The sequence below is a fragment of the Jatropha curcas genome, chromosome 5, assembly GCF_041381405.1.
Source record: "Jatropha curcas cultivar XTBG-Jc1 chromosome 5, XTBG_Jcur_1.0, whole genome shotgun sequence".
Taxonomy (NCBI): Eukaryota; Viridiplantae; Streptophyta; class Magnoliopsida; order Malpighiales; family Euphorbiaceae; genus Jatropha; species Jatropha curcas.
The window spans coordinates 25,821,679-25,831,479 of NC_143155.1; the positions used below are offsets into that span (position 1 = coordinate 25,821,679).

The 9,801-nt window shown below is 35.4% G+C and overlaps 3 protein-coding genes and 1 non-coding gene across 4 annotated transcripts; 3 read left to right on the forward strand and 1 right to left on the reverse strand.

The window, feature by feature from the left end:
* The first annotated feature begins 2,786 nt into the window (after positions 1-2,786).
* On the forward strand, positions 2,787-4,449 carry LOC105650064 (protein VAPYRIN-LIKE). Its single transcript, XM_012236944.4, has one exon. The coding sequence runs from the start codon at positions 2,886-2,888 to the stop codon at positions 4,308-4,310; it is 1,425 nt and encodes a 474-aa protein (XP_012092334.1). The 5' UTR covers positions 2,787-2,885; the 3' UTR covers positions 4,311-4,449.
* Positions 4,450-6,000: 1,551 nt separating this feature from the next.
* On the forward strand, positions 6,001-6,788 carry LOC105650066 (histone H2AX). The gene is made up of 2 exons (XM_012236946.4): positions 6,001-6,305; positions 6,400-6,788. The coding sequence occupies exons 1-2, from the start codon at positions 6,090-6,092 to the stop codon at positions 6,619-6,621; spliced, it is 438 nt and encodes a 145-aa protein (XP_012092336.1). The 5' UTR covers positions 6,001-6,089; the 3' UTR covers positions 6,622-6,788.
* A 139-nt stretch (positions 6,789-6,927) lies between these two features.
* On the forward strand, positions 6,928-8,299 carry LOC105650065 (histone H2AX). Its single transcript, XM_012236945.2, has 3 exons — positions 6,928-7,280; positions 7,369-7,592; positions 7,829-8,299. The coding sequence occupies exons 2-3, from the start codon at positions 7,395-7,397 to the stop codon at positions 8,048-8,050; spliced, it is 420 nt and encodes a 139-aa protein (XP_012092335.1). The 5' UTR covers positions 6,928-7,280; positions 7,369-7,394; the 3' UTR covers positions 8,051-8,299.
* Positions 8,300-9,712: 1,413 nt separating this feature from the next.
* On the reverse strand, positions 9,713-9,785 carry TRNAA-UGC (transfer RNA alanine (anticodon UGC)). Its single transcript has one exon. It is a non-coding gene; the product is annotated as a tRNA-Ala (tRNA).
* Between the last annotated feature and the right edge of the window lie 16 nt (positions 9,786-9,801).

Below are 9,801 nucleotides of genomic sequence, written 5' to 3' on the forward strand. Positions count from 1 at the left end.
AAATCCAATATTCAATACGATTGGGTCAATTGGTATCCTCTAATGTCAAGTTTATTTTAGAATCAGAAAATCAGTTCGAGGTTAATACAAAATATGAAAAAGCTAACAGACCAAAAAACACTTTTGCCCTTCACAATCTCAAGCCAACACAAATCAGAAAAAAGAACTATTTTATGCAGATGCCATTGCTCACCTTGTCCGTCAGCTTAGACTTTCTTATAAGCATGTCGTAGGCCTTGCTTGATCCCAACTAAACAATCTGACCCGTCAACTAATAATACCTATACTATGAGAAGAAAATTCAATTATAATCTCAAAATGAAGAATATTCCTCATATTATGAAATGAATGATGCAACTGTGGTTAGCTAACAAACAAATAAGCACTTTTTAAACGATCTGACCCTTCAACTAACACCTATAATATGAAAAGAAAATTCAATTATAATCTCAAAATGAAGAATATTCCCGAATTTTATGAAATGAATGATGTAACTATGAATAGCTAACAAACAAATAACCACTTTTTATCCTACATAGCACATAGTATCAAGTTTATTCTATGCAGATGCCATTGTTCAGCTGGTCAACTTAAATAGATTTCTTAAAGAACGACGATGAATTCTTGTGTGGTTTATCAGAGGTCGGGATACTGACCCTTCAACTCACCCCTAAAAATATGAAGATATTGATGTGTTAATTAGCATCATACTTGATTTTTATGAACAACCAACCATTTGATTTAGTGAAATCAGATGTCCTGTTAGAGTTTTATGATTACGAAATGTTTTGAAAGTGATTAAAATTACATATATATATATATATATATATATATATATATATATATATATTCAAATGCTCCTCTGAATTGATGTGTGTGATTATATATAAACAATATATAATCTAACAGAGAAATGCTAAGAGACAAATAAACACTTTTGACCTACGAATTTGATGCTAACACAGTAAGAGAACATATATTTATATTAGCTTTCCATAAAAAAAATACTTTTGGTTGGACTTCAAGGCTTCACCCTGCCATTTTCCTGGAGAGTAAGAACACAAAAGTACATACCAAAAATAAAAAAGGCAAAAGTAAATAGCATCAAGCTGCTAAGAATTCTAATCACGTTCTCTCTTGATTGGGAATTAAATTTGAAGTTGAAAATAAAGCACAAATCTAATATGAAATGCAAATAAACATCAGTTGGTTCTCCATTAGCAAACTTCCAGAGGTAACATCCAAACAATGATCCTGGGTCTGCAACTATAAATAAAAAAGATAACAGTGGGGACATGTAGAGACGTTAAATGGATTAAACAATCTGCCGCCACAAAGGATGAAAATACTTGCTTTTTACACAAGTGGCAGAGTGTTCAATTAACAAGTGAAGGGGATACTAGCATCCAATGAATGGTTCATGACAAATGTCAAATGGTATTATAAGCTTTTTAGATTTATAATAAGGTTTGTGGTTACTACAACCAGCCAACCACACACAGTATTATCAGTCAACTTGACAAACTGCTCTTATATTATGCATAGTTATGGACCCTTTTATAAATAATCTGCCCTTCTTTCAAAGGTTTACGCCAAGTCCCAGGGAACATTATGAAAATCACGACCTATCAAACTGAATACTACTAGTATAAGAATCTTTGAAAAAAAAGTGTTTCATGAAATTGTCATGCTTATTAATGCCTAATGGAGATGCATGCGCAAGAAATTAAATGTTCTCATATAATCTTTATGCATAAACACTGTACAAACACAATGATCAGCTTCCAATAACTCCAATGAAAGAATCCTTTCAAAAAAAAAAAAAAAAAAAAAAAATCAATGAAAGAAAATGCCAGAAACACAGTATTTTTATACATTAATAATCTTGGCACCATATATAAGTTGTGTTAATTGATTGATATATTAATAGTTTATTACTTTTTACAGTGGATTTACAATTTAATGCACATATTCATTATAATTGCATTAATTTAACTACGTGTGCCCGACAAATTAAATTAAAATTGATGCTAAGTTCAAAAGTTTGAAAATTTAAAAGGAATCATTACTCATATCCTGAAAATCTTACAACACATTATAATTTTTTTACGATTAAGATTTGTCTAGACCAATCTATTGGCCTATTCCTAGATCAAAATAATTAAAATAGTTATCTCTAAAAATTATTTTCACTTTATTTTTTTTCTTCCATGAAAATAATTAGAAATACATTCATTTTAATAAAAAAATATTTTTATTGATTTGGTCTATTATGATATCCATATAAGTTTGATCAATTGCAATTCAAGAATTCAACGCCATAACATATGACTACCACTAGTGATTTTTTTCTTGAAATTTTGGATATAATTGAATCCGATTACAAAATTTTTGGAAAAGTATTATCTTATTAATATTTCTTGACATTATACAGGCTATCCTGTCTGAGCAAATATGAATTCTGAGAAAGAACAAGTTGCAATTAAGTTGATGTTGAAGTGGTTGATAATTCAGCAATCGAAATACTACCTTTGATTGTCCTGTCCTTCATCTAGACAAGTCCTACTTTGGCTGCTTCACATTCAAATGAAGCCGACGAGACCGCTTCCTCTCGTTGTCAAAGTCCCCACCTTCGCCTTCACATCTTAAAGTTTAACCTAAACCAATAAGCAAACTATTAATTAATCCATTAATCACATCAGTTCACAAATAATTTAATTCATTAATCAATCAATTAACCATAATTAATTCTCAAGAATGCAAACAGGTTAAGTAATCAATCAACTAACCTTCATCTTCATCTGCTCCCTTTTCCTCTCAACTAAACAGACCCCACTTGGAGCTTTTCTGAGAAAGGGAAAAAAAACAGAGGATTTAGAATCGCCATGGACAGACTGGTCAAGCCAGACGTGAAAGAAGTAGAGATAGCTTTCAAGAGGGGCCAAAAATGCACCACAACTTTCAGGCTTACAAACCTTATGCACACCATGTCCGTAGCAGTTTCCTTGACCACCACAAACCCATCTGTTTTCTCTTTCACTCAAGTTTTCTCCATAATCCCCCCTCTTTCATCATCATCTTACAATCTAGTTCTTTCTCAGTCACCTGATCCACCATCCCTCTGCTCTCCACCTGACGTCATCACCGTTAAGTCCGCCATGCTCCCCACTGGAAAAGCTCACATGGAGGATCTCCGCCGCCTGTTTTCAAGACCTGGATCACATATATTTAGAGACGCCAGCATACCTATCTCGATCGTGGGTCCCCATTTTGCTGAATACCTCATCTCCAATCACGCCCAAATATCTGATGTCTATTCCTATTTTAACAGGGCTATATCCGGTTGTACAAGATCCGAGTTCACAACCCTGCTAAAATCCGCTGTTTTATCCGGTAATGCGATTTTGGTGGCTAAATTGCTAGATATTGGCGGAGATGTAAATTGTAAGGATTCAGAGGGGCAATCGTTGATTACTCAGGCTATAAAAGCAGGTAATATAGAGGTTGTTCGAGTCTTGATCGCGTCTGATTGTTTAATCGATAACTTAATAGATAAAGTCTTGCACGAAGCAGCAGCGATAAACAGAGTGGATATAATGGAGGTTTTGTGTAGTCATTTTAAAGATATTGATGCGAATTCGATCGATTTACATGGTCGAACTCCAATTCATGTTGCAGCAAGCTATGGCCATGTAGAAGTCATTCGATTCTGTTCGTCAATTGGAGGAAAAGTTGATTCTGTGGACTGTAACGGCTGCACTCCCCTTCATTTAGCTTCAGAGAAAGGGCATTTAGAAGCTGTGGAGTGCTTGTTAGATTGCTCTGGTTATATAAAATATGCAGTTAATAAAGAAGGAAAAACGGCTTTCGCTCTTGCAGTTGAAAATGGAAATTCATATCTATATAGTCTTTTACAATTGGGAGATGCATTGCATAGAGCAGCTAGATTGGGCGATGTTAATGGAATCAAGAGGTGTATTACAGAAGGCGCCAATGTTAACGACAGAGATCAAAATGGATGGACCCCTTTGCATAGAGCTGCGTTTAAAGGAAGAATTGAGAGTGTAAAAGCCTTGATTAGTCATGGAGGTCGAGTTGATGTGGTTGATGATCTTGGGTATTCTCCGCTTCATTGCGCAGTTGAAGCAGGGCAAGTACAGGTTGCCCTGTTTTTGATTGCTAATGGAGCTAAAGCCAATTTGAAGAGTATTAAGACTAAGAATTGCTCTCCTTCCGTCTTTTCCAAAGAGAAAGAGCCGATTTCTATAGAAGCAGAGTTACCGGTTGAATTTGAATTTTGTAAACTGTAAAAAAGAGAGAGAGACAGAGAACTGTGTTGTGTTCCGCTCCTAGCTACCGCCAGCCATGTATATGAATCTTTGTTGTATACTTTTGAGGATCAAATTTATCAGCAAATGAGATTAAGCTTTGAATTGGTTCTTTTTGTTACTTCTGCTGATCTTTGGACGAAGTATTTTTTGGATCCTTGCAGATTGTTCACTCAAATGCAACTCTTGCTGGTTTATGGTTAGATATGGAATGGATTGATGGGATTAATATTGTGATGTTAACCTTAAAAGAAGGTTTTAAACCTAGTTATGAAAATTGTTATGTCAGATTTAATTTCTTTGGACCATAACAATATTATAATAAGTAGAGGATGTTACGCAGTTTATGGTATTAAATTTCTGTCGATCATAAAAAGATTTTTTTTGCCTCATTTGGTTCAATTTAACTTACTTCTGAGGAAGGAAGTTCAATTCCCAGTAAGTACAATTATTGGGGAAGTAATTTCCGAAAGGCATGATACGATTGCGTTTGGTTGATTATTTGAATTCCTCAAAAACAAATATGCATTAATAATATTTGATATTAAAAGTGACATAAATATCTCCATTAGAAAAGTCCTCACATAAAGCCTTTGGCAAATAATAAAAAAAAGGAAATAGACAAAATAAGAAATGACAATACTTTAAGCTCGAGAAGTTAAGTTCATAGGTGAAGAGAAAAGTAATTTCCTATAGGTTAAAGGAGTAGGGTTGTTAAATTATCGAAAACTTCTCTTATAGCGACAACCAAACATATGACTAATTTCAACTTCCCTTCCCTACTTGCCTCAATCAAACATGGCCTTTTTCCTGTTACAAGTAATTGGGATGAGTGTAAGGGTTGGAAAAAAACAAAAAAAATTCAAATCAAAATAAGACGATTTAATTAATGAAATCTGATTTTAACAAAGCAGTAAAACATGTAGTTTAAAGTCATAAAAAAATATATATCACAAGGAAATTTGTATAAATATTCTAATTTTATATTGACAATTATTTATTAAAAGATAATCAATGTAAATTTTCCTCGTTTCATCTATTGAAGGTCAACTGATTAAATAATTGAAAGGGAAAAAATTCTTTTAACTATTAAAAATCAATTTATTGTTAAAATGGTTTCATGTAATTTAAATGGTTTTAATAATTGAATAAAATTATTTTAAAAAATAAATGGAACTAACATTTTTTTTCTTAATTTTCACACTAAAAATTCCAAGAGCAAGGATTTAATGGTAATTCACAGTTCATATTTCGTAAGGCCAGGCTAGCGAGTGGCGAGTTGAGCTTTTATTGTTTGAGTGGGGCAATAGTTGGCCCAGTCCATTAAAGAAAGAGTCCATAGCCCAGGCCGAAGAATTTGTCCTCACAAATAGAGAACGACGCGGTTTTGCAATTTTTAAGCAAAAAGCGAATTGATTTGCCACGCCCGCTCAATCTGAAATTTTCAAATACAAAGGAAAAATCAACTGCCACGCTGGCAATCCTCACTGAACTCAAATAAACCAATGAGAGGATTCCCTATTTTACTTCCAACTCCAAAACGAAACTTCTCGCGCTCAATCTCAAATTATTCCAAAATGCAAAAAATCCTCTTGCCGCTCTGGCAATCCTTGCAAAACTCAAATCAACCAATCAAATGGCTTCTCTGTTCCGTATTTAAACACAAACGACCCAATCTCTCGTCTCACAAATTCAAAGTCTCAAGTTCTCTCAAAGTTTTCTCCCAATCTAGTTTGCCAATATCCAAAATATAGAATCATCATGAGTTCCACCACTGTCCCTTCTGCCACAGCTAAAACAGCCAGGGGCGGCCGTGGTATATCCAAAGCTAAATCGGTTTCTAGGTCTCATAAGGCTGGTCTCCAGTTCCCTGTTGGCAGGGTAGCCCGATTCCTCAAGAGGGGCAGATATGCTCAACGGGTCGGGTCTGGCTCTCCTGTCTATCTGTCTGCTGTTCTTGAGTATCTTGCGGCTGAGGTTCGTTTGTTTCAAAACATCAAGTTCTTTTGTTCTATCTTTTGTCTTTATGTTTTGGAGACTTGTTATTGATTTTTTGATTCTTCGTGTTTAGGTTTTAGAGCTTGCTGGGAATGCTGCAAGAGATAACAAGAAAAACAGGATCATCCCTAGACACATTCAACTTGCGGTGAGAAACGATGAAGAATTAAGCAAGTTGTTGGGTTCTGTGACCATTGCCAATGGAGGGGTTTTGCCTAATATTCATCAGAATTTGCTTCCAAAGAAGACTGCAAAAGGGAAAGGTGAAATCGGGTCTGTTTCTCAGGAGTTTTAGGGGTATAAATGCTTTTTAGTTTTTGTTTGGGTGAAGCTGGGCAGTTTTACAGGTAGATAATAGTTTGATGGGATAAAAAAGTGTTGATAGCATGTGACGAAATTGCTCTTTGGCTTGTAAATCTCATTTTGGTTGGTGAAATGGGAAATTGATGAAATTTTTGCTTATATTTTTATTTTGGTTCCCTTTTATTACATGGACGATATGAATTCATTTGTTTGCGTATGAGATTGGCCCCTAGAATCGCATTGTAATTGCACAGATTCCAGCTAAAATCTGATTGAATAGGAAAAATGTTAGCAGGTTCCAACTAAAATTTGAGGAACTTGAAGAATGTTAGCGTTTGGAAATTCACTATTTTATGATGTGATATGCAAATCGATACTTCCGAAAAGAAATTGGAATTTAGCCAGATTTGTTAGGGTTGAAGTGGATACGGCGTCGTTTCAGTGCTTGCTATTGGGGCTCTTCGTTGATTCGTTACTCATCTTGGCCCATCAACAGAAAATGCAAATTATATTAGTACTTTTACCAGAGAAGCCCATCCTGGCAATGAGAGGATTGAGTTAATCCAGAATCATCTTTTACATCCCACCCGTCAAACATTCCACGTTGGCAATCTGTGACTTTGAAACTCACGGGTCCCTCACTCGCTTTAGGTATACTTCTCACGCCCTCTCTCTCCGAAGCCCTTATAAGCAAACATCTAATATCAGACTTCAAATTCTTTCATTTTCTTATTCTCAGGGTTAGGCATTAATCGTAAACCAGCAATGAGTTCCGGAGGATCAACCAAGGGAGGCAGAGGCAAGCCGAAGTCATCAAAATCGGTTTCCAGATCTCAAAAGGCTGGTCTCCAGTTTCCCGTCGGTCGTATCGCCCGTTTTCTCAAAGCTGGAAAGTACGCCGATCGCGTCGGTGCTGGCGCCCCCGTTTATCTCTCCGCTGTCCTCGAGTACCTCGCTGCTGAGGTTAGTCCTTGCTATTTCATTTGATCTGCTCTGCATTTGATTTTTAATTTTAGTATATATCATAGGTTGGAGATCCTCTAATGTTGTTGGTTTTTGAAATTCCATTGAATTGCAAGTGCAATGATGAAACAAAGGCTACCTGTGAAAGCAAACATAATTGAATTGAAATTATTAATTGATTGGCTTGTAGTTATATTGGATTCTAATATTTTTGGTACTTAATTTGTTCAATGCAGGTTCTTGAACTTGCTGGCAATGCTGCTAGGGACAACAAGAAAAACCGTATCGTCCCAAGGCACATTCAGCTTGCTGTGAGGAATGATGAAGAGCTTAGCAAGCTCTTGGGAACTGTTACTATTGCAAATGGGGGTGTTTTGCCAAATATCCATCAAAATCTGTTGCCAAAGAAAATGGGGAAAGGGAAAGGTGATATTGGTTCTGCATCGCAAGAGTTTTAAGAGTGTTGTTAATGTTGCTATGTGAAGTTTTATGTTTTGAAACTTCGAAATTTGGTTAAGAATGGGATTGGAGATTATCACAGTGTACTTGTGATCCTTTTTGCTCCATGTAAGCATTAGTTTTTGGGAGGGTTTTATGGTTGAATACAGAAAAGATAAACAGCAATTTTGTTATTACCCATCTCTATATGTGATGGTGCTGAGCTTTTGATTTATATAATTAATGGAATTATGTGTTTTAAATAGTCATTGATGTGAATTAAGAAGTTAATGAGAAATTTTATGGTGCAAAGTGGTCACAAATCAAACATTCAAGTATTCTCATGAATTGCATTTTTGGATCATTAGGACAATGTGTTGTTAGTTTCAATTTGAATGTTAATGGATAGGTAATGTTAACGAGGAGTTTTATATCAAAATCTATCATTATCTATAGTTCATTAGTTGCCAAAAGAAGAAGGTAATCTAGGAAACATTTACTTTGTATCTCCAAACTCGAAAAAGAGAAGGTAAACTAGGGAGCATGTCTAAATAACATAATATCTCCAAACTTGAAAAGAAGAAGGTAATCTAGAGAAAAAAAATGTTTTCCATTGGAGATTAAAACACAACTTGGAAGAGGATGCAGGGTATCAAACCCTATACCTCTTGCATGCAAAGCGAGCGCTTTACAATTTAAGCTACATCCCCATGTTCTTTTGGGACCTTATGAAAATTTGAACGTTACAATTTAAGCTACATCCCCATGTTCTTTTGGGGCCTTATGAAAATTTGAACGTTGATAGGGAGGTAATGTTAATGAGGAACTTCCAGAATCTATCATTAGTTTTCAAGCTTTTATCAGTTAGGAAGAAAAAGGTCCAAATGTGAGTGTATGTTATGTCATGTCTGAATATCATAGTATCTCCAAACTTGAAAAGGAAAAGGAGAACGTAATCTAGGGGAAAAATGATTGCCATCGGAGATAAAAACACAACTTTAATGGAGATGCAAGGTATTGAAGCCTGTACCTCTCGCATGCAAAGCGAGAGCTCTACCATTTAAGCTCCATCCCTATGGTTTTTTGGATCCTTATAGACAATTCGTTGTTGGCTTCCATTTGAATGTTAATGGAGAGGCAATGTTAATAGGAATTTTGTACTTGGAATTGAAGATCTGTGTGATCATTTATACCAGAATATGAAGCTTCAACTTCCAGATCGTTTACTTTAACTTCCAGATCATTTACCCCAGGAAAAAAAAAAGGTTCAGTGTCATTTAAAGAACAGTCTTATTAAGACTATAGTTGCCAAGCTTCTATCAGCCAGTACCTCTCGCATGCAAAGCGAGAGCTCTACCATTTAAGCTCCATCCCTATGGTTTTTTGGATCCTTATAGACAATTCGTTGTTGGCTTCCATTTGAATGTTAATGGAGAGGCAATGTTAATAGGAATTTTGTACTTGGAATTGAAGATCTGTGTGATCATTTATACCAGAATATGAAGCTTCAACTTCCAGATCGTTTACTTTAACTTCCAGATCATTTACCCCAGGAAAAAAAAAAGGTTCAGTGTCATTTAAAGAACAGTCTTATTAAGACTATAGTTGCCAAGCTTCTATCAGCCAGAGAAAAAAAAAAGTCAATGTCATTTAAAATATTTTGTTTTGTTTCAGGAATTAGATGGAGATGCAGGGTATCGAACCCTGTACCTCTCGCATGCAAAGCGAGCGCTCTACCATTTGAGCTACATCCCCATTTGTTGGGGGTGTT